Source organism: Dendropsophus ebraccatus, chromosome 2 (genome assembly GCF_027789765.1).
Source record: "Dendropsophus ebraccatus isolate aDenEbr1 chromosome 2, aDenEbr1.pat, whole genome shotgun sequence".
NCBI classification, from domain to species: domain Eukaryota; kingdom Metazoa; phylum Chordata; class Amphibia; order Anura; family Hylidae; genus Dendropsophus; species Dendropsophus ebraccatus.
The window spans coordinates 204300376-204325816 of NC_091455.1; the positions used below are offsets into that span (position 1 = coordinate 204300376).

General features: G+C 47.3%; 1 protein-coding gene across 6 annotated transcripts in view; it reads right to left on the reverse strand.

Moving 5' to 3' along the window:
- LOC138783896 (unconventional myosin-Ig-like) overlaps positions 1-25441 on the reverse strand; it is a 91142-nt gene that overhangs the window by 54345 nt on the left and 11356 nt on the right. For 2 of the 6 annotated variants that reach the window (XM_069959202.1, XM_069959203.1), the window contains 11 exons: positions 25036-25201; positions 24891-24944; positions 24439-24534; positions 20867-20983; positions 20584-20790; positions 20195-20340; positions 16463-16577; positions 14907-15077; positions 14513-14583; positions 14288-14362; positions 7843-7975 (listed from right to left, as the gene is read on the reverse strand). In XM_069959202.1, coding sequence (XP_069815303.1) covers positions 7843-7975; positions 14288-14362; positions 14513-14583; positions 14907-15077; positions 16463-16577; positions 20195-20340; positions 20584-20790; positions 20867-20983; positions 24439-24534; positions 24891-24944; positions 25036-25201 — 1351 coding nt within the window. Of the gene's footprint in view, positions 1-2781; positions 2879-4997; positions 5129-7842; positions 7976-14287; positions 14363-14512; positions 14584-14906; positions 15078-16462; positions 16578-20194; positions 20341-20583; positions 20791-20866; positions 20984-24438; positions 24535-24890; positions 24945-25035; positions 25202-25441 lie in introns of those variants that run through there. The other 4 variants (XR_011361769.1, XR_011361768.1, XM_069959204.1 and 1 more) reach the window with 4 other exon arrangements.

The window sequence follows — 25441 nt, forward strand, 5'->3', positions numbered from 1 at the left end:
CGGCCCTGAGCCACCCCCTCCGCCCGCCCAGCCCGCCCCTTCTATCGCTTCTCAGATGACAGCCGATCAGAAGCCCAGGAAAGTGCAATGAGCAGCACTTTCCTGGGCTTCTGATCGACTCAGCTAAGCGGCGATAGAAGGGGCGGGCAGTCCAGGAACTCACCCGTCCGGCGGCCCCAGCAGCTCCTCTCCCGGCAGCGCGCCACTCCCGACATCCTCCGGCACAGGCAGCGGGGTACAGAGACGCTGCCTGTGTCCTGGATGTGTCGTGCAGCAGGTCACTTGTGTGTTGGCACAGGCAGTCTCTCTGTACCCCGCTGCCTGTGCCGGAGGATGTCGGTAGTGCTCTCTGACGGGAGACATCAGCTGCTGGGGCCGCCGGACGGGTGAGTAACTGGTTTGTTGTTTTGGGGGGCACTGGCTACTATGGGGGCACTGGCTACTATGGGGGCACTGGCTACTATGGGGGGCACTGGCTACTATGGGGGGGGGCACTGGCTACTATGGGGGCACTGGCTACTATGGGGGGCACTGGCTACTATGGGAACACTGGCTACTATGGGGGGCACTGGCTACTATGGGGGGCACTGGCTACTATGGGGGGCACTGGCTACTATGGGGGGCACTGGCTACTATGGGGGCCACTGGCTACTATAGGGGGCCACTGGCTACTGTGGGGGGCACTGGCTACTATGGGGGGCACTGGCTACTATGGGGGATACTGGCTACTATGGGGGCACTGGCTACTGTGGGGGGCACTGGCTACTATGGGGGCACTGGCTACTATGGGGCGCACTGGCTACTGTGGGGGGCACTGGCTACTGTGGGGGGCACTGGCTATTGTGGGGGCACTGGCTACTATGGGGGGCACTGGCTACTATGGGGGCACTGGCTACTATGGGGGGCACTGGCTACTATGAGGGGCACTGACTACTATGGGGGGCACTGGCTACTATGGGGGACACTGGCTACTATGGGGGCACTGGCTACTGTGGGGGGCACTGGCTACTATGGGGGCACTGGCTACTGTGGGGGGCACTGGCTACTATGGGGGGCACTGGCTACTATGGGGGGCACTGGCTACTATGAGGGGCACTGGCTACTATGGGGGGCACTGGCTACTATGAGGGGCACTGACTACTATGGGGGGCACTGGCTACTATGTGGGCACTGGCTACTATGGGGGGCACTATATGGGGGGATTGGCTACTATGGGGGGCACTATATGGGGGGGATTGGCTACTATGGGGGGATTGGCTACTATGGGGGGCACTATATGCAAAGATGTGGGGGATTTGATGGTGGCGGTTGGGGGGGGGCCAATTCGCACCTCTGCCCAGGGGCCCATAATACTGTTAAGACGGCCCTGGTTTATAGTCTGTTCCTGGGTTTGGCTTCAAATCTTTGGCAGATAATCTGTCGTCAGATCTTTTGGTGGAATAGGGCCTTATGTCTTTATCCCTGTAATAATGTGATGTTTGCTCAGCGCCGACTTTATTATTCAGTGTTTCTCACATCTTTCCTTGTTATCTGGCAGTATACGGTCTTAAAGGGACCCTCCTGTATTACAATGATAAAAAGCATGAACAACAGCTGATGGTCGGCCATAGGAATCAGTGGTTTTAGTCATGTGTCCCCAGCAGCTTATACTCCCCCATCCTATACTATGAGCGATAGATTGTATGAAATCTTACATTACAGAAATCTAGATAGTAGTTATATCATTGCATGGCTGATAAGAGAGGACAATAGACTGTATTCATTACACAGCACATGGAGAGCAGACATGTTTATGTTGGGTCCCTTTAAGTGACTGCACATAATCTTTCAAGGCTTGTAACTTTATGTCAAGTAAAATGAGCAGATCTGCAAAACCAGCAGCTGAATCTCTGCAGCTATAAATACTCTGAGCGCAAGACGCTGCACGGAGCCTGTGAAATCCTGCCGAGACCAGAAGATTCACAGTGCCTCTGCATACAGTATGTATATATATATATATATATATATATATATATATATTCATATACAGTATATACTGTACATCATATCCAGATATACAATATATACTGTCCCTATGACAAGAATATAATTACTATATACTGTCCCTATGTACCAGAATATAACTACTATAATACTTCTCCTATATACAAGAATATAACTACCATATTACTGCTCCTATATACAAGACTATAACTACTATAATACTTCCCCTATATACAAGAATATAACTACTATAATACTGCCCCCATGTGTATCTCTTGTTACAGAGAGCTGTATGACTAGTCAGTGGATAAGGATACATTGCGGCCCCCTCCCCCGCCCTTATTTAGATGTGACTTGCCTATAAACTGGGTAAAATAACGCTAAATAAAAAGAGACGGGAATAATGGTTCAGTGACAGCACAATAACCTCGGAGTCTCAGCGAGGAATCTATATAAGACGCTATTAAGATTAATACAAAGCAGACACAATGGAAGTGAAGTATTACATTGGGGAGAACAGGTCCGTTGTGATTACTCTGCGGGCCGCCCGGATGATGAAAGGGCCGCGCAGAATAGCGCAGTGTGAACACTACAGACAATGGGGCTACATATAAATATACGCAGAGCGGGGGAGGAGGGAGCCATGAATAGAGCTTTATATCAGGGACATGTAGTCATTCTAATATAGAGGGGGACATACTATTACCAGACCAAGTGTAGCCCCCCCCCCCCCAGGGGAACCCCCTCCCCCAAAATCTTTCATTCCCCTCTTGCTTTGTTACTGTGTCCTGGGATCACCTTTGGTTTATTGGAGTCACCATCCTGACACATCAATAATACTGGATCATCTCTTGGTCATGAGAATGAATGTGAGGTTGTCACAGCTCCGCCCCTCCTACCAAGGGAATAACAGAAGATGCAATCAGCTTCATGGACCCTAAAATTATGAGATTACTCCCCCCCCCCGGGATGCAGCACAGTCCTAGTCCTGACACTATAGTAACCCGACCCAGTCCTGACACTATAGGAATCGTCCCTGTACTGACACTATAGCAACCCAGCCCAATCCTGATACCATAGGAACCCCTCCCAGTCCTGACTCCATAGGAACTCATCCTACTCCTGACACTATAGGAACCCGGCCTAGTCCTGAGACTATAGGAACCCTGCCTAGTTCTGACACTGATACCATAGGAACTAAGCCCAGTCCTGACTGCATAGGAACCAAGTACAGTCCCGGCACCAAAGGAACCCATTAGAGATGAGCGAACCTGGAGCATGCTAGTGTCGATCCAAACCCGAACTTTCGGCATTTGATTAGCGGTGGCTGCTGAAGTTGGATAAAGCCCTAAGGCTATGTGGAAAACATGGATATAGTCATTGGCTGTATCCATGTTTTCCAGACAACCTTACAGCTTTATCCAAGTTCAGCAGCCCCAGCTAATCAAATACCGAACGTTCGGGTTCGGATCGACTCGAACCCGAACCCGGTTCGCTCATATCTAGAACCCATCCTACTCCTGACACTATAGGAACCTGGCCCAGTCCTGACACCATAAAAACCCGGACCAGTCCTAACACCATAGGAAGCCAGCCCAGTTCTGACACTATAGGAACCTTGCCCAGTCCTGACCCCATAAAAACCCGGACCAGTCCTAACACCATAGGAAGCCAGCCCAGTTCTGACACCATAGGAACCCGGCCCAGTCCTGACACCAAAGGAAGCCAGCCCAGTCCTGACACTATAGGAACCCGGCCCAGTCCTGACACCATAGGAACCAGGCCCAGTCCTGACACTATAACGAACCCAGCCCAGTCCTGACTCCATAGGAACCCATCCTACTCCTGACATTATAGGAACCCGGCCCAGTCCTGACACCATAGGAACCCAGCCCAGCCACTATAGGAACCTGGCCAAATCCTGACACTATAGGAACCCGGCACTATAGGAGTCCTGACACTATGTCATCCCAGCCCAGATCTGACACTATCAGAACCTATAGGGTCATGCAGATGATAACCTCAACCTCCTACGGCTGACAGCCTAGGATCAGTAACTGGTAAGAGAGGAGGGGGTGCTAGATTACAGTCCCTCCAAGGGGCAGTCAGACTGGGTCGACGGAAATCCAATGAGTCTCAATTCTGACACCATGTGACCCCATAGAAACCGACTGTGCCGTGACTGCACCTGTCACCACTGCACACCCGGTGTGGACCATGGTAGGTACCTTCAGTGCCATTTACTCTCAGGATGGGTCACACACACATAATGTATGACTATGTGCTGAATGGTGGAGGATACGTGGTATCTGTGCCAGCTGGAGATGCCTATTATATTCCTAATCACCACTTAACCCATTGATTTAGCGGGGTCACCCTTCACCCGCCTCCTCAGCAGCACTGCCACGTCTGGTCAGATACAATTACAGGAGGTCAGGGGATAGAAGGGCAGCGAGGTCTCAGCCATAAGTAACAGATGGACGCCTCTTGCCTTCATGTCAGACTGCAGCACAGATGGACCCTGCGTGTTACTTCTCTAATTATACCGCATGTCATCCCGGCCCCCAACCCCAACGCCAGCAAAATGAGCTCAATTGGCAATTACGGCTTATTGTAGATTATAACCTGTGCAAACCAGTAAAATTGGCACATGGCGCTAAACTGGAGGATTTATGTGATTTATTTGGTATGGTACCAGTCATACTGGTCTGATATCCCCTCACCAGTGCCATACAATGCCTACTGTACTGGTCTGATATTGGGTATTATATACTCATACTATACAGGTACAAAGGTCACCTGCCTGGTCTGATATAGGGAAATGGTCCTAGTGTAATATGACATCACTGGTACTTGTATCCGTACTGGTCTGGTATCACGTCACTTACACTAGTATAATCCTAGCCTTATCGGGCTAATGCTACATCACCATACAATGCCAGGTTTATAGTGAATACCCTATTGGTACTTTTATACAGGGTGATTATCGGCAACAAGCAGACCTAAAAACTCACATTCTACCTGTGTAAAAGTGAGAGCGATGAGGGGGAAAATGCTGACACTGCACACAAGCACCCATATGACAACCCCTTGGTGCATTATAATGGTGGTAATATGGTGTTGTCAGTTTCTGGAATCAGGACTGCTGTGAAACCAAAGAGAAAAAAAGAGATCTGAGGTAAGTCCTCTATGTTATCTATTAGTTGTGGGTCCCTGTAACCCCCCCCCCCCCCTATACTGTGCACAGTTCTCAGGAGTCAGGGAGCTGTCACATTTATCCCCCTATACTGTGCACAGTCCTAAGGAGTCAGCAATCCCACCCCCCTCCCTATACTGTGCACAGTCCTCAGAAGTCAGCAATCACCCCCCTATACTGTGCACAGTCCTCAGAAGTCAGCAATCACCCCCCTATACTGTGCACAGTCCTCAGAAGTCAGCAATCACCCCCCTATACTGTGCACAGTCCTCAGGAGTCAGCAATCACCCCCCTATACTGTGCACAGTCCTCAGGAGTCAGCAATCACCCCCCTATACTGTGCACAGTCCTCAGGAGTCAGCAATCACCCCCCTATACTGTGCACAGTCCTCAGGAGTCAGCAATCACCCCCCTATACTGTGCACAGTCCTCAGGAGTCAGCAATCACCCCCCTATACTGTGCACAGTCCTCAGGAGTCAGCAATCACCCCCCTATACTGTGCACAGTCCTCAGGAGTCAGCAATCACCCCCCTATACTGTGCACAGTCCTCAGGAGTCAGCAATAACCCCCCTATACTGTGCACAGTCCTCAGAAGTCAGGGGCTATCGCAATCACCCCCCTATACTGTGCACAGTCCTAAGGAGTCAGCAATCACCCCCCTATAGGCTATGTTCACACTGCGTATATGTCCGGCCGCATATTTTTGCAGCCGGACATATACGCGGTAAACTCCGGCCGGAGATTTACACTACTTGCGGCCGGCTACGTACAGACCGCGAACTTACGCGAAGTCTACTTACGCTTCCCGAGCGCCCTACGTAGCGATCTGACAGCGGTCTTTTACTTGGAAATCTTCGCCTAGCCCCGGACACCCCACAGAACCTTTTGGATCGGCACAAAAAGCTGCAAAAATGAAGAAATCACCACTACGTACGGGACAGAATGTAACGCTACGGGCGTAAGTTACAGCATTTCCGTCCGCAAACAATGGTCTGGTTCATTTTTTACGCCGCCGCGTACGATCTGGCCGTAAGTTCTTACGTAGTGTGAACTGTGCAGCTGTACTTCGTATACTTTCCATTATACGCAAACTACGTTCGTAGTGTGAACATAGCCATACTGTGCACAGTCCCCAGGAGTCAGGGAGCTGTCACATTTATCCCCCTATACTGTGCACAGTCCTAAGGAGTCAGCAATCACCCCCCCCCCCCCCCTATACTGTGCACAGTTCTCAGAAGTCAGCAATCACCCCCCCTATACTGTGCACAGTCCTAACGAGTCAGCAATCACCCCCCTATACTGTGCACAGTCCTCAGGAGTCAGGGGCTATCACAATCACCCCCCTATACTGTGCACAGTCCTCAGGAGTCAGGGGCTATCACAATCACCCCCCTATACTGTGCACAGTCCTCAGGAGTCAGGGGCTATCACAATCACCCCCCTATACTGTGCACAGTCCTCAGAAGTCAGCAATCACCTTCCTATACTGTGCACAGTCCACAGGAGTCAGGGGCTATCACAATCACCCCCCTTTACTGTGCACAGTCCTCAGGAGTCAGGGGCTATCACAATCACCCCCCTTTACTGTGCACAGTCCTCAGGAGTCAGCAATCACCTTCCTATACTGTGCACAGTCCTCAGGAGTCAGGGGCTATCACAATCACCCCACCTATACTGTGCACAGTCCTAAGGAGTCAGCAATCACCCCCCCTATACTGTGCACAGTCCTCAGGAGTCAGGGGCTATCACAATCACCCCCCTATACTGTGCACCGTCCTCAGGAGTCAGCAATCACCTTCCTATACTGTGCACAGTCCTCAGGAGTCAGGGGCTATCACAATCACACCCCTATACTGTGCACAGTCCTCAGAAGTCAGCAATCACCTTCCTATACTGTGCACAGTCCACAGGAGTCAGGGGCTATCACAATCACCCCCCTTTACTGTGCACAGTCCTCAGGAGTCAGGGGCTATCACAATCACCCCCCTTTACTGTGCACAGTCCTCAGGAGTCAGGGGCTATCACAATCACCCCCCTATACTGTGCACAGTCCTCAGGAGTCAGGGGCTATCACAATCACCCCCCTATACTGTGCACAGTCCTCAGGAGTCAGCAATCACCTTCCTATACTGTGCACAGTCCTCAGGAGTCAGGGGCTATCACAATCACCCCACCTATACTGTGCACAGTCCTAAGGAGTCAGCAATCACCCCCCCCTATACTGTGCACAGTCCTCAGGAGTCAGGGGCTATCACAATCACCCCCTATACTGTGCACAGTCCTCAGGAGTCAGGGGCTATCACAATCACCCCCCTATACTGTGCACAGTCCTCAGGAGTCAGGGGCTATCACAATCACCCCCCTATACTGTGCACAGTCCTCAGGAGTCAGCAATCACCTTCCTATACTGTGCACAGTCCTCAGGAGTCAGGGGCTATCACAATCACCCCACCTATACTGTGCACAGTCCTAAGGAGTCAGCAATCACCCCCCCTATACTGTGCACAGTCCTCAGGAGTCAGGGGCTATCACAATCACCCCCCTATACTGTGCACAGTCCTCAGGAGTCAGCAATCACCTTCCTATACTGTGCACAGTCCTCAGGAGTCAGCAATCACCTTCCTATACTGTGCACAGTCCTCAGGAGTCAGGGGCTCTTACCTTACAGGCCAGGTTCTCCACTAACAGAATCATGGAGTTCTTGAAGAGTGTGGCTGCAGTAAGAGGTCTCTTAGTTACTTCATTTATACTCATCTGTCCGTCCGGCCACATGTCCCGGAGAACGGGGTCCTTACTGTGAAAAGCAACAAGATATTAACAGCATAGTCAGATATTCCCTTCTTTATTCGATCCACTGTACACCAGGGATTATAAACCACTGCCCTCCTCTACCCACTGTACACCAGGGATTATAAACCACTGCCCTCCTCTACCCATTGTACTCCAGTGATTATAACCTACTGCCCTCCTCTACCCACTGTACCCCAGGGATTATAACCTGCTGCCCTCCTCTACCTACTGTACACCAGGGATTATAACCTACTGCTCCCTCTACCCACTGTACACCAGGGATTAAAATCTACCGCTCTCCTCTACCACTGTACTCCAGGGATTATAACCTACTGCCCTCCTCTACCCACTGTACACCAGGGATTATAAACTACTGCCCTACTCTACGACTGTACACCAGGGATTATAATATACTGCCCTCCTCTACCACTGTACACCAGGGATTATAATCTACTGCCCTCCTCTACCACTGTACACCAGGGATTATAAACTACTGCCCTCCTCTACCACTGTACACCATGGATTATAATCTACTGCCCTCCTCTACCACTGTAAACCAGGGATTATAAACTACTGCCCTCCTCTACCCACTGTAAACCAGGGATTATAAACTACTGCCCTCCTCTACCCACTGTACACCAGGGATTATAAACTACTGCCCTCCTCTACCACTGTACACCAGGGATTATAAACTACTGCCCTCCTCTACCCACTGTACACCAGGGATTATAAACTACTGCCCTCCTCTACCCACTGTATAACAGGGATTATAAACTACTACCCTCCTCTACCCACTGTACACCAGGGATTATAAACTACTGCCCTCCTCTACCACTGTACACCAGGGATTATAAACTACTGCCCTCCTCTACCCACTGTACACCAGGGATTATAAACTACTGCCCTCCTCTACCCACTGTACACCAGGGATTATAAACTACTGCCCTCCTCTACCCACTGTACACCAGGGATTATAAACTACTGCCCTCCTCTACCACTGTACACCAGGGATTATAAACTACTGCCCTCCTCTACCCACTGTACCCCAGGGATTATAAACTACTGCCCTCCTCTACCCACTGTACACCAGGGGTTATAAAGTACTGCTCCCGCTACCCACTGTACACCAGGGATTATAACCTTCTGCCCTCCTCTACCACTGTACACCAGGGATTATAAACTACTGCTCCCTCAACCCATTGTACACCAGGGATTATAAACTACTGCCCTCCTCTACCACTGTACACCAGGGATTATAAACTACTGCCCTCCTCTACCACTGTACACCAGGGATTATAAACTACTGCCCTCCTCTACCCACTGTACCCCAGGGATTATAAACTACTGCCCTCCTCTACCCACTGTACACCAGGGGTTATAAAGTACTGCTCCCGCTACCCACTGTACACCAGGGATTATAACCTTCTGCCCTCCTCTACCACTGTACACCAGGGATTATAAACTACTGCTCCCTCAACCCACTGTACACCAGGGATTATAATTTACTGCCCTTGTCTACCACTATACACCAGGGATTATAATCTACTGCCATCCTCTACCCACTGTACACCAGGGATTATAACCTTCTGCCCTCCTCTACCCACTGTACACCAGGGATTATAATCTACTGCTCCCCTCTACCCACTGTATAACAGGGATTATAATCTACCCCTTCCCTCTCTCACCATCCTCTGGACACCAGAGCCTATCTGCTTCCTCTGTACACTACTTTCATTGGATCAACAGGGATTGTATGACTCTTCCACTGGTTCACTAGAAAGGAAGGATCTATCCAGAACGGCCAATAATACGGCAGAATATTTTATCCGGGTCTGTATCACATCATTTCTGGTCTATGGGATATCTGCATTTATTCCAGTGTTGGCTTCTATTATGATCTCCCCACCAGTGGTCAAACCTGTAATGCCCACTGCTGTCCCTAGGTGTCACTGTCTCACCCCCTTGTTCCCGGCCACTGCAGCTCATACTATAGAAATCACAATTGTCTCAGCCGATGATTGTTATTTAATGTAACTCTGGCAGAACGCAAGACACGGGCGTTGTGCCAGGCCTGTCCTGATGGGGACCAGATCCTCGCACAGCGGCCGCCACAGATTATCACAGACATGTATACAAATCTGCAGAGTGTGAACATGATACAAGAACCAGGAGACTGGATATAGCACTGCATGGATCTGTAGACACACAGATCAGCGATGACGCTTCTATTGGAATACAATATAGTGACCCCAATAGGTTGCCCTCTTATGGACAAATGATGAAGTGCAGGGAGAACATCAGAAACTGTAGGTAACCCCTAAAACCCTGAAAGCCTCAAATATATTCCTCCAGCTGTCCAGCTGGCACAGAAGAGTCCAGGGGCACAGAAGAGCCCTGGGGAACAGAGGAGACCAGGGGCACAGAGAAAACCAGGGGCACAGAGGAGACAAGGGGCACAGAGGAGACCAGGGGCACAGAAGAGACCAGGGGCACAGAAGAGACCAGGGGCACAGAGGAAACAAGGGGCACAGAGGAGACAAGGGGAACAGAAGAGTCCAGGGGCACAGAGGAGACCAGGGGAACAGGAGACTCCAGAGGCACAGAAGAGTCCAGGGGCACAGAGGAGACCAGGGGCACAGAGGAGACCAGGGGCACAGAGGAGACCAGGTGCACAGAAGAGACCAGGGGAACAAGAGACTCCAGGGGCACAGAGGAGACCAGGGACACAGAGAAGTCCAGGAGAACAGAGGAGACCAGACAAACTAAGAAGATAAGGATAAGTGAGGTGTCATTGGCAGAGCAGAGCCCTTTGCGGCGAAGCGCTGACACCACAACAGTTTTGGGCTTGCACCATACATCACATTTACCACCAGAGAATTACATCCCCTCATGCACTGTTGTTTTATTGCTGAACCTGATCTCCTGTTCTTTACCCGGGACCTCACAGGGATCTCCTGATCCGGGCATTGTCCAGTGTAGTGGAGAACAACTACAGAGCGTCTCTCTCTCTGGAGGACCTGTCCTGTCCTGAACAATACAGATACCATATGTCACATGTCCACATTGATGCACTGAGCCCTCTATGACACGGTATAAGGGACCCTCTTATACAGACTCTGGGGCCTTATTAACCCTTTTCTGTCACCGGAATGTGAGGGTTTGGGAGCCGCTGAGCCCTGAGTCACGCTGCAATTACCAGAAGATGAGTGACGTTAAAGTGGAATAATGGGGCCGATCTGAAAATAGCACAGAACATGGAGAAGTCTGTATATAGAGATGTGTGAGGGGGTGGATGTTCTATATGTATATAGGTATTACTGAGCATTGCGGGGGGGGGGGGGGGGGGGGGGTGCTATATGTATATAGGTAGTACTAAGCATGGATGCCAGGGAAGGTGATGTGCTATATGTATATAGGTAGTACTGAGCATGGCTACTGTGGGAGGTGATGTGCTATATGTATATAGGTAATACTGAGCATGGCTGCGGGGGGAGGTGATGCGCTGTATGTATATAGGTAATACTGAGCATGGCTGCCAGGGGGGATGTGCTATATATATGTAGTACTGAGCATGGCTGCTGGGGGAGGTGATGTGCTATATGTATATAGGTAGTACTGAGCATTGCTGCCGGGGGAGGTGATGTGCTATATGTATATAGGTAGTACTGAGCATTGCTGCTGGGGGAGGTGATGTGCTATATGTATATAGGTAGTACTGAGCATGGCTGCCGGAGAGGGGTAGAGGATGTGCTAACAACAAAGGTTAGTAAACGGAAGTATTATGTGTGACAGGAAGATTTGTCATATGTCCTGAATGCAGGGCCGCTTTAACCAGAGGGCACATGGTGCACGTGCACCGGGCCCACTGGTTAAAGGGGCCCCCCCGAGCAGGCCGGCCATTGCTATGTGCAACCAGTGCGGTCGCACAGGGCTGCGGCCACCAGCCTGTCAGGGGGGAGCGCCATGGATGGGTTATCTACTTACCCCTCCATGGCGCCCCCTGCAGGGCCCCCCCGTCCGCCGCTGCCCCCGCCCGCCTGCTGCCGCTGAGGCGCTTCAGCGGCAGCGATACTGACAGAGAGAGAGCCATTGGCTCCCTCCCTGTCAGTCCCTCTTGTGGCCGCACTTCCTGCGGTCACAAGAGGCCGCACTCTCCCTCTAGCGTACAGGGGGCTATATACTATGGGGGAGCACAGGGGGCTATATACTATGGGGAAGCACAGGGGGCTATATACTATGGGGGAGCACAGGGGAGCTATATACTATGGGGGAGCACAGGGGAGCTATATACTATGGGGGAGCACAGGGGGCTATATACTATGGGGGAGTACAGGGGAGCTATATACTATGGGGGAGCACAGGGGGCTATATACTATTGGGAGCACAGGGGGCTATATACTATTGGGGAGCACAGGGGAGCTATATACTATTGGGGAGCACAGGGGAGCTATATACTATTGGGTAGCATAGGGGAGCTATATACTATTGGGGAGCACAGGGGAGCTATATACTATGGGGGAGCACAGGGGAGCTATATACTATTGGGGAGCACAGGGGTCTATATACTATTGGGGAGCACATGGGAGCTATATACTATTGGGGAGCACAGGGGTCTATATACTATTGGGGAGCACAGGGGGCTATATATTATTGGGGAGCACAGGGGGCTATATACTATGGGGGAGAGCACACGAGGTCTATATATTGGGGAGAGCACAGGGGGGCTATATACTATTGGGGAGAGCACAGGGGGCTATATACTATTGGGGGAGAGCACAGGGGGGCTATATAATATTGGGGGGAGAGCACAGGGGGGCTATATACTATTGGGGAGAGAGCACAGGGGAGCTATATAGTATTGTGGGAGAGCACGGGGGGCTATATACTATTGGAGAGCATAGGAGGGCTGTATACTAATGGGAGAGCGCACAGGGGGGCTATATACTATTGGGGAGCACAGGGGTCTATATACTATGGGGGAGAGCACAGGGGGGCTATATATTGGGGAGAGCACAGGGGGGCTATATACTATTGGGGAGCACAGGGGTCTATATACTATGGGGGAGAGCACAGGGGGGCTATATATTGGGGAGAGCACAGGGGGGCTATATACTATTGGGGAGCACAGGGGGCTATATACTATGGGGGAGAGCACAGGAGGTCTATATATTGGGGAGAGCACAGGGGGGCTATATACTATTGGGGAGAGCACAGGGGGGCTATATACTATTGGGGGGAGAGCACAGGGGGGCTATATAATATTGGGGGGAGAGCACAGGGGGGCTATATACTATTGGGGAGAGAGCACAGGGGAGCTATATACTATTGTGGGAGAGCACGGGGGGGCTATATACTATTGGAGAGTACAGGAGGGCTATATACTAATGGGAGAGCGCACAGGGGGGCTATATACTATTTGGGAGCACAGGGGTCTATATACTATGGGGGAGAGCACAGGGGGGCTATATATTGGGGAGAGCACAGGGGGGCTATACACTATTGGGGAGAGCACAGGGGGCTATATACTATTGGGGAGAGCACAGGGGGGCTATATACTATTGGGGGGAGAGCACATGGGGGCTATATACTATTGTGGGAGAGCACAGGGGGGCTATATACTATTGGGCGAGAGCACAGGGGGGCTATATACTATTGTGGGAGAGCACAGGGGGGCTATATACTACTGGGGACAGTGCACAGGGGGGCTATATACTAATGGGGGAGCGCACAGGAGGGCTGTATATAACTGGAGGAGCACATGAGGGTCTATATACTACAGGGACACCTTAAAACTATGGAGGCACAGAGGGGTGTAACTATGTAGGGGTACAGAGGGGTGTAACTACTGTATAGGGGTACAAGGGACCTAACTACTGTATGTGTTGGAGCCTTAAATATTTGTCTGGCAGATTCTGGAGAGAAGATTCACAGCCAGGAGAAGACTTCAAGGTGGCCCAGGCTGGATGGAGAGAAAAAGAAAAGGTGACAGACTCTGATCGGAGAAGACGCCCCCGGTGAGTCACTGGATGTAATTGCACTCTGTTATAGGGTTGTAGTGTTAGGGCGGTATTATGTAATGATATCATTGGTGATATCTTTCTGTTTTGTTTAGTGCAGTTTTTATGTAATATGTAATCACTGTATGGTGGAAATAGTGTTATAAGATAACTACTGTATGTATTGGGGCTCTTGATACAGTGTGGGGGAAAATTCAGTACATTATACAATGTGCCGAAAGGGAAGGGGGGGGCCCACTCTTGAGGGTTGTGCACTGGGCCCACCAAAGTATTAAAACGGCCCTGCCTGAATGTCTCACCTGTTGTACATTAAGCGCTTGAAATCCTGGAACAAGGTGTCCTTGTTCTTGTCCAGGAATCCTTCCACTGAATACCTGGGAATATAAGGACATAGCACTGCATTGTGTGACGTACAAGTCATTATAAGGAGTATTATTATACATTGGTGATGATTGTTATGGCGCCATCAGCTGGCATGTGTTATAAGTACAGTAGGAAAATGGCAGCATTATGGTGGCACTCACGTCACAACCCCAGCGTAGTGCTTTATCCGGAAGTCTCTGTTAAACGCCATCGACTTATCTGTTGGGGAAAGCTACAAAGATAAATCATGAACATGTTACATCCCTACACATGATCATCAACCACTACCACTACACAGCATTATCATCATCATCCTCTTAATCATCACTACACATGATCATCATCACTTCACAGCATCACTACACATCATCATCACCACTACACATCATCCTTATCATCACTACACATTATTATCATCATCACTATACATCATAACCTAACAGGGTTAATTATTATCTTGTACGCCATTGTTGTAGTATCTCCCTCTTATCCCTTCATACAAGTCAGCAGATATGGCATCACCTTCTATACCCCGGGGGCCCCACCTAGCCTCACCTTCCTGCTGGTGTAATGGGGGTGCCTGCCCAGTTTGTTGTTCATGGACTCCAGAAAGATGGTGTCTGTGACATCTCCTACAGTCAGACAGGCCTCGTCCAGTATGGAGATGATCCCTTTATGTGACTGCTCCACCAGATCCACAATAATCTGATTATTAAAATATTCAATCTGCCAGAAAAGAGAAACATATAATAACAACAACTATAGGGATTTCCACCGTACACCTTCCAGGCCCCATAACAGGTCAAGTGCCAGAACACCAGGGCAAACAGCCACATAGTGCCCCCCAGTGTAGTCCAAGAAACCAATATTACAGCAGTCATTGTGTGCAGTCTCTTCCTCCTGAGCAGTCACTGTGTGCAGTCTCTTCCTCCTGAGCACTCACTGTGTGCAGTCTCTTCCTCCTGAGCACTCACTGTGTGCAGTCTCTTCCTCCTGAGCACTCACTGTGTGCAGTCTCTTCCTCCTGAGCACTCACTGTGTGCAGTCTCTTCCTCCTGAGCACTCACTGTGTGCAGTCTCTTCCTCCTGAGCAGTCACTGTGTGCAGTCTCTTCCTCCTGAGCACTCACTGTGTGCAGTCTCTTCCTCCTGAGCACTCACTGTGTGCAGTCTCTTCCTCCTGAGCACTCACTGTGTGCAGTCTCTTCCTCCTGAGCACTCACTGTGTGCAGTCTCTTCCTCCTGAGCACTCTCTGTGTGCAGTCTCTTCCTCCTGAGCACTCACTGTGTGCAGTCTCTTCCTCCTGAGCACTCACTGTGTGCAGTCTCTTCCTCCTGATCACTCACTGTGTGCAGTCTCTTTTTCCTGTGCAGTCTCTTCCTCCTGAGCAGTCACTGTATGCAGTCTCTTCCTCCTGAACAGTCACTGTGTGCAGTGTCTTCCTGCTCTCCTTTGCAATTGTAGTCTGTAGTTTTTGCTTCTGACTAGTCACAGTGCACAGTCTCTTCTCTTTCTTCTCTGCCATCACTATGTGCAGTCTCTTCTCTTCCTCCTCTGCCATCAGGATGTGAAGTCTCTTCCTTCTGTGCAGTCTCTTCTCCTCCTCCTCCTCCTCTGCCATCAGGATGTGAAGTCTCTTCCTTCTGTGCAGTCACTGTGTGCAGTCTCTTCTCCTCCTCCTCCTCTGCCATCAGCGTGTGCAGTCTCTTACTTCTGTGCAGTCACTGTGTGCAGTCTCTTCCTTTAGTGCAGTGCAGTCTTTGTTCTCTCATCCTCCATAACAATTTTTTGACTTTCTGTCACAAACTTGAGTTTTTGGCACAGGAGGTAGCGTCTGATATCGACCATTGTCAGCCATAGTGACTCTAGCTGGGCGGTATATACTGTCACAAGGTCACAGAAAGTCTCCTCCACCATTTATTTATAACCAACAGGGACACAAGCTGAAAAACAAGTAATTCTAGGAAGTGTAGCTGCATAGACAGGAAGTAGCTAACTTCTCCCCCTACCTGGGTTTCAGGAGGAATCAATTACTGTAAAAGAAAAAATTTCTGTATATGTTCAGTACTGATAAATACACAGAAATGATAAGAATATAAATATCTACTTACATGCTGCCACTCGATGCCCTCTCTCTGGTACTCATCCTGCTCCTGCCTCAGGATCAGCTCAATAAACAACTGCTGCAGCTTCTCATTACAGTAATTTATACAGAACTGCTCAAAGCTGGAAGATACAAACACAAGGAGCCTGAGAATTGTCCATAGGAGCAGTTTTATAGTATGTATATTCTTGTATATAGGGGGCAGTATTATAGTAGTTATATGCACAAGCCAAAAAGACAGAAATGGCTGCACATCGCACCCATGGCTGAAACGAAAGCTTATTCAGCTACATTTAAAACCAACATCAGAAGTTAGTATATAATTTGGCCAAACCATATTGCCTCATGTACCACATGCAGGTCTTCTGATACACATGAGTCCCTAACCAAAAAACATCACTGTGTCGGTCAGCGACCACAATCCCCGCAAAGCGTGCGCAAGCAAAGAAGGGGGGCCAGGAATGGCCCTGCAACCCCATTGTCACAGGACCAGACCCTAAAGGGCCCCCCAGTAGTTATAGTAGTTATATTCTTGTATATAGGGGCAGTATTATAGTAGTTATATTCTTGTATATAGGGGCAGTATTATAGTAGTTATATTCTTGTATATAGGGAGCAGCATTATAGTAGTTATATTCTTGTATATAGGGGCAGTATTATAGTAGTTATATTCTTGTATATAGGAGCAGTATTATAGTAGTTATATTCCTGTATATAGGAGCGGTATTATAGTAGTTATATTCTTGTACATAGGGGGCAGTCTGATAGTAGTTATATTCTTGTATATAGGAGCAGTATTATAGTAGTTATATTCCTGTATATAGGAGCGGTATTATAGTAGTTATATTCCTGTATATAGGAGCATTATTATAGTAGTTATATTCTTGTATATATAGGAGCAGTATTATAGTAGTTATATTCTTGTATATATAGGAGCATTATTATAGTAGTTATATTCTTGTATATATAGGAGCAGTATTATAGTAGTTATAGTCTTGTATATAGGGGCAGTATTATAGTAGTTATAGTCTTGTATATAGGGAGCAGTATTATAGTAGTTATATTCTTTTATATAGGGGCAGTATTATAGTAGTTATATTCTTGTATATAGGGGGCAGTATTATAGTAGTTATATTCTTGTATATAGGAGCAGTATTATAGTAGTTATATTCTTGTATATAGGAGCAGTATTATAATAGTTATATTCTTGTATATAGGAGCAGTATTATAGTAGTTATATTCTTGTATATAGGAGCAGTATTATAGTAGTTATATTCTTGTGTATAGGAGCAGTATTATAGTAGTTATATCCTTGTATATAGGGGCAGTATTATAGTAGTTATAATCTTGTATACAGGAACAGTATTATAGTAGTTATATTCTTGTATATAGGAGAAGTATTATAGTAGTTATATTCTTGTATATAGGGACAGTATTATAGTAGTTATATTCTTGTATATAGGAGCAGTATTATAGTAGTTATATTCTTGTATATAGGAGCAGTATTATAGTAGTTATATTCTTGCATATAGGAGCAGTATTATAGTAGTTATATTTTTGTACAAGAAGTTATAGTCTTGTATATGGGAGCAGTATAATAGCAGTTATATACTTACACATGACATTGTTTTGTTACCATTTACGCTATGATTATTTATTTTACCACTGATGTTAGCATCTGTCATCTCTTTGCTCTTTGAATCGTATTAGACGGATACCGTTGTGTTGCCATGGCAGAGTGGTTCTTCCCTCTATAGGTCTCTTATACGCCTTATATTTTGCTTGTTATGTGTTTTGTTACCCCCATTGCTTGCCGGCTCCCTCATAGATCTGTTCTCCCTCTTTTCTTGGTCAGGTGAATGGCGTTCGGTGTAGACATGGTATGTGACATGTGAGATGCCGGCACGGGGACATAGAGAACACGTGCACAGAAATAAACACAATTATCTGCTCTTTCTGCCTACGATCCATTTATCTCCAGCAGGAACCTCGCTGTGAGGAGAAGAGACGGCCGATGATTCACTCTATACACGTGTTGTTGAGATCAGGCTACTCCTAGATCCTTCGGCCTTCGCTCTCCCACTTAGACCATTGTACTCTCAGCCCTCTGCTCTTCACTCTCCCCATAGATTAGTCTATTCATGGTCCTATTATGGTCTTCTGACATCAGTCTATCGACAAGGCTTTCATCTATCATTTTCCTGAGTCGACCATTCTCTAGTCTTTCTCCTGCCCCTTCACCCTTTATTTTGCAGATAAGATTCTTCTATTCCTGGACCCCTCCTCTTTAGTCTTTTTGTTCTCTTCTTATCTTCTTCCATTCCCGATTTGCTCTTCTCCATCTGAAATCTGTCTATTCTTGTTCTCTCATCTTGGGATTCCTCCTTTCTTTTGTCCTTCATCCCTTATTATTCCCCAGACAAGAGAAGGGAACACCTTCTGGACTCATTGTTTTTCATTCTCTAATTTAGGTGGGTGATATTATTATGGGGGACCTAACTCCTGAGTGGGGGCGCTAAACCTAGCGGGGACAATAATACAATTTGGTCGCAATTGATGGTGAATATTATAGACGCGGGGAAGGTGCTGGAATACTGAAGAGCCAAACATGTTTGTCCAGAAAAGTTCTACACATTCCAGTAGTGGCCGGAAGAAGTCATCATGGCGGTCTGGGCCAGATAGAGAAGACGATAAACTGTAACTGTACTGTAACTGTAAGCACCTGTACTGTGTAGAGCTTGTATCTATCACTATATGCACAATGTATGGGTGGAGGTTTAATAGTCTTTATAAATTGATTGATATGTCATGTGATGGTTATATTTGGTGCTGGTATGTTGGTATTATTTGTCCCCTGTATGGTGGTATCACTGGGAATATTAGTCACTAATGGTATAGTGATATTTGTTACTTGTATACTGATACTTTTTTGTAATTTATGACTATTAATTATAGGTATAGACGCATTGGGCCTAGGAGGTCATAGACACCTCTGAATGTGAATACAAATATGAAGGTAGATACACCACTAAATGTGGATACACCACTATGTGTAGATACACCCCTGAATGTAACGCACCCCTGCATATAAATACACCCTGAGGCTATGTTCACACAACGTATTTTGTGTATTAATCACTGCAGTTGTGGCCATGATTAATACAAAAATACATTGAATTGAAAATCAATGGGATCCCTGCCACAGTGAATACACATAGGGGGAGATTTATCAAACATGGTGAAACTGGTTCAGTTGCCTGTAGCAACCAATCAGATTCCACCTTTCATTTTCCAAAGAGTCTGTGAGGAATGAAAAGTGGAATCTGATTGGTTGCTAGGGGCAACTGAGCCAGTTTCACTTTACACCATGTTTGATAAATCTCCCCTATAGTATACACTCCGGCTGGGATTGCTACAGCCACAGTAAAAAACTGAAATGTAAGTTTTGTGCGCCGTAATTCATTAAATAGTGGCAGCACAAGCCTGACAGGTAACGCAATAGAGAGTGGCCAATGGTGAATTGGGATGCACACGGATGCGCCCACATCCCAATTTAATAGAATTAAAGTTTATCCCGGCCGATACTGCAGTACCGACCAGAATAAACTTCACTGACACCGGCCGTTATGTGTCACAGAATGACCAGTGTCATACATAGTGTGAACCTGGCCGGAATGTAGATACTCCACTGAACATAGATACTTCACTGAATGTAAAGCAGTTGTCTTTACTGGCTCACCTGTTATTATCAAAGATCTCGAAGCCATAGATATCCAGAACCCCAATAACTGTGTTCTTTCCGTGAACCCGAATGTCATAGTTCTTCACTTCTATTACGCTGTTTATACGACTGACAATCCAGCAAAACAACCTCTCGTAGAAAGCCTGGGAGGAGCAGAGACCACGTTAGTGCGTATGGGGTGATGCATTGTGGGCAAAAAGTACAAAACTACACAGTTAACACGTGGCTCGTTTCCACAGGTGGTCAAGATGTGCTGGGTTCAGAGGTTTTACATTTAGTAAGACCCAGGCGTCACCCTGAAGACCACTTTACCCCCTGAGTTAGTTGAAAATAAAAGCACAAAACTTGAAACCTTCAGTCCTGATACTACGACCCTCAGTCCTTACCTTGGCACAGGCTTCGGTGGCATACACGGCCTCTTTGACGCTGTGCCCCTTTTCAATGATCTCGCCCCCTCCAGCGGCTACCGTCCTATAGAGAAGAGTCTTTTTCACGGCATCGGGATCGCAGCTTGTCAGATGAGCGATGTGACTGACCAAGTCCTCATCCTCAAGAATGACTTTGTCTCCGTCCATTGCGAAACACATGTTACCCTATAGAAGATACAGCATACCTCAACTTTACCCAAAAAGTGTTGGATGAATGGCTATCTGCCAGAGCTGTCCTTACCAGGTGTAAAATGGAAGCCAGAATCTTGTATACAGAATCCACCTCGTCCTGGCTGAATCCGATCACCTTCATTGACTCCACCACCAGTTTGTAGTTGGCCTTGTCATTAATCACAAACTGCAGAGAAGATCAGATACATGTCCATGGGTATAGGTGGTCAGATAGCGATGGGTATGAGCAGGGGGCTCACAATGAAGGATCGTTCAGGTTATATATATATATATATATATATACAGTATATATATATATATATATATATATATATACAGTATATATATATATATATATATATATATATATACAGTATATATATATATATATATATATATATATATATATATATATATATACATATATATACTAGATGTTATTAAAGGACAGAGCACAACTACTGAATGTATAGGGGTTGCATCCGGGCCCTGAAAAATGTAGGGGCCCAGTGAAATGGCCATCAGTATAATATAGGCCCCAGAGGTGGATTCCCATATGGCGTAATATAACACCATGGATTGTCAACGGTGAATCCACCACAACATACACGTTACCTAGTAGGAGGACTTGCTGCAGATATTATCCTTTATAAGAATGCTTTATAGGTGTCTACAATGTATTGTCTAGCTGGGTTCTTCACAAGTAGTGTTGAGCGAACCTGTTATATAAACCCGAACTCTCAGCGTATGATTCCCTGACCCTGCTGTACAGCAGCAGACAGACTCCCATCAGACAGACAGACCCCCACCATTTCCAATGGAAAATCACATACAAGAAAACTCAATGTAAAAATCTCATCTCTCTGAACTCCTGAACTCGGGGGAGACGACTGCGGAGATTATTTCATTATTCATGAATTGCACAATATTATTATCTGCATCAGAGAAGATACAGCGGCTAAGAGCCTGCGATGGGACGACAAGGAGTCTCCGACAGCTCTATGGTCTATTACTGCCAGAGTAATCCATGGTGGGGTCAGCCAGGGATACTACCCGCCCTGACAAGATAAAGTGTTGCTATCTACAGTGACAGAAGGGGCATCACTGAGGCAGGAGGCTCATGGTCTCCTCTACCTCTCTGCAGTGTATGTAGCTGTATCTCTGAGGAGCTGGAGCGAAAGAGAATTGAGTCTAGAACTATCCAGCTCTGTTACTAAACAACCTAGAGCAATTTTCACCAACCTGCTTCAAACTACAACCCCCATCATACCCCGACTGCTACATGTTCTCCAAGTCCCGTTAGCTTAATACTGTAAGCTAAACCCTTGTGTAAAGCCAAATGGTGGAGCAGCTTCTCTGTGGTATGTGAAGGGTGGCACTACCAGGCAGGTTAAACATAACTTTACTCCAGCAATGAATGGAGGAACACAGGGTAATACATGTGGTCCTCATGTGGCCTCAGCCACACACTGCCTCACTTCCTGTTTCGCTGCTCTTATATACTCGGATGCACAGCGACATCTAGTGGCACCAGGTAACATTGCAGACATACATTCAATGTATTGGATAAAAAAATAAATAAATAAAAAATGCAGAGCATAAGTCAGTGATACCTAGAGCAATAGTAATAAAGAACTACAGTAACGTCTAATAAATGCTACATTGGAATACAAATGGTCAGATGGATAAAGTTAATTCCTATGTGATGGCAGCTGTTTCCCCTATGGCAGGTGAAGACAGTCAGGACATTGCACCATCCACAAGGGTAGTAAAGTCATAGATTGGCACCAGCAACATTACTAGGAGTATTTCCTAATTCCCGTCTGCATGGGCCAATATTCGTGCAAATTCATTTCATAGCCTAATGGGATCTGTGACTCTTTGCTGCAGTTCTTAAGACTAAGACTAAAGGATGTCCATGGTGCTACTAGATGGGGGTCTAATAATTATTGTATAACTAGAATGGTATAGTGCCCCCTATGGGTTGTGTAGAGGAATAAGAGTGTAACAGTTGGATGAACAGGTCCTTTCTCATCTATGTAGAGTCTAGCGTCTTATTGGAGGTAATGTAGTATAACCTGAGCCCAGTGTGTGATTGGGAGGGAGGGTGTATAATATTATTCTGTATACTGATTATGATTTCTATAGTGCTGACATGTCACAGATGCCCCCCATAGCCCCCAGCAGCTGTATAGTGAACACTCAGGAGATGGCGGGTGATCTCCCCTGTGTATCCCTTCAGGTGCTGTCATCTGGACCCCCATACATGACACAGGTGGTCTCGCTCCATCTCTCTGCATTATCACAATCCCTGGTTGTTTACATGAAGACGTTTAATGCTGCAATCGCCTTTTTTTTTTTTTATAATGTTTACCAATTACCACAAATACAATGTAATGGCAAAAGTCATCAGGCCCTGCAGATGTGTGAGGTGGGAAGGTGTAGTGAGAGTGCCATCTGCAGGGCAATGTGCTGTACTGCAACTACAGGGGTCTATGTAAACAAGGATGTGATACTGGGTGAAATGGGCACAAGTTTATACGTGTTAGGGCCATGATGCCTGGCTGCACATCCATATAGATGCATCAGGGCCCTATTCCACCGGACGATTATCGTTCGCATAATCGTTAACGATTAACGATCTCAAACAACCGTTATTGCGAAAGACCTGAAAACGTTCACTCATTTCCATGGAACGATAATCGTTACTTATGATCGTATTTACGATAGTTTTTTTCTTCGCTATTTCTTCGCTATTGCGTTCGTATCTACTGTGAACGACCGAACGACGTCTTATTCAATGCGAACGATTTGCGAACGTTTTGCGAACGAGCAACGATAAAAATAGGTCCAGGTCTTAAGGCCCTATTCCACTGGCCGTCTAGAGGAGCAAACGAGCGCTCTCAGCGCTTGTTTTCTCCTCGTTCCCCGCTCGCTGCCGCCGCTATTCAACGCGGCTGCAGCAAGCGAGTGAGTGCGGGAGGGGCGGCGGGGAGCTGCGGGGGGGGGCTGCCCGGGTGATCGCTGATCGTCCGGGCAGTCCATAGGATACAGCAGCGTCTGCTGCCGATGCTACTATTCAACGGAGCGACGGCAGCAGATCGTTGCTGTATCAGTCGCTTGTTTTTCAACATGTCGCAAAACAAGCGACTGCAACGATCAGCCGACATGAACGATTCCACGGGACGATTATCGTCCGTAGCGGCCGATATCGGCCGAATACTTACGATAATCGTTCCATGGAATAGGGCCTTTATAAAGCGATTAATGATTTCTCGTTCGGTCGTTAATCGTTAACTGCATTTCAAGGGAACGATTATCGTTTAGATTCGAACAATTTAACAATAATCTGAACGATATTTGTCCGGTGAAATAGGGCCCTAAAACATTGTCCTTAATCTTTGGCTCTCCAGTTATTGCAAAACAACAACTCCCACCATGCCCTTATGGCTGTTAGGACAGGTGGAGAAGACTCTGGTTTGGCTGGAGATAATCCTATGTTTCTTGTTCAGTCACAGCAACCCTATATATACATTCTATAGAAACAATAAGGATATCTGTAGGAGACCACAGACGCACAGGGTCCCTAGCTCTCTCATTCAATAATCAATAGGAATAATTTTTGTGGGATTGGAAACTTACGTTGTTGTTAGCGCCCTCTTTGGTGAAGACGTATAATGTGGGGTCCCTCTGCAGGTGGTACGAGCTCAGCAATGCTTCAGGGGCCCCCAGGAGGAGCTGACAGGAGAAAGATTTTCATAAGAAGATTATTCTCACAGCAGATATAGAGGAGGCATCAGAGATGACAGCAGGTGGCGACACTGAGAGACACGTATTATAGGGCACACTGATGGCAGGGCCCAGATGGAGAATATAGAGGGTCCTGGTACAAGAACTGCCCCGTCTCCGATTAGATGAGGGCAAACCTGGCAGTCACATGTAATATGTATGTGCAAATGTTATATTTTATATGGAGGCCTCAGTGTCCTGACCCATGATGGATGACGGCCATGACCAGTCTCTTCCCCTCCTGTGGACACAACTTCATATCATATTGTCCCCTTCCCTGAAGCATCTCCCCACAGTCCACACACCTGGTAGAACGAGTGGAAGTTCCTCTCCCCCGGCTGCTGCTTCAGAACCCGAGACTGGAATAAGAAGACATTACTTTTAGTGCCTGGTCTACGCCAAGATGGAGACTCTATGTATGTAAGTTTGTGGGGTCAGGACTCCTCTCACCTTCTCCAGGAGATAGTTATTGATGTGGCCACCAGTTGGGTCTCCCTTGAAGTCAAAGTTGATGTCCATGTATTTACCGAATCTACTAGAGTTGTCATTTCGGTTGGTTTTGGCGTTTCCGAAGGCTTCAAGGACACAGTTGGATTTAAGAAGAACGTTCTTCACCCTAGGAATGATCAGACATGGAGATAACACTAACCTGCGTCTTTAAGTGGTCATTGTATTATGGTCATTTCTACCACAAAGGAAGATGATGATGGGACCGTGATGGGATGTACAACCACGCCTGACAGTCTGCTTAGTATGAAGCCCAGAAGCTGCAGGCTACTCTTATAGCAGTTGTTATAGTAGTGTCTGCTGCAATTTCTCAGTCCCACAACCTTCATGATTAGCTGAATGTTCTTAG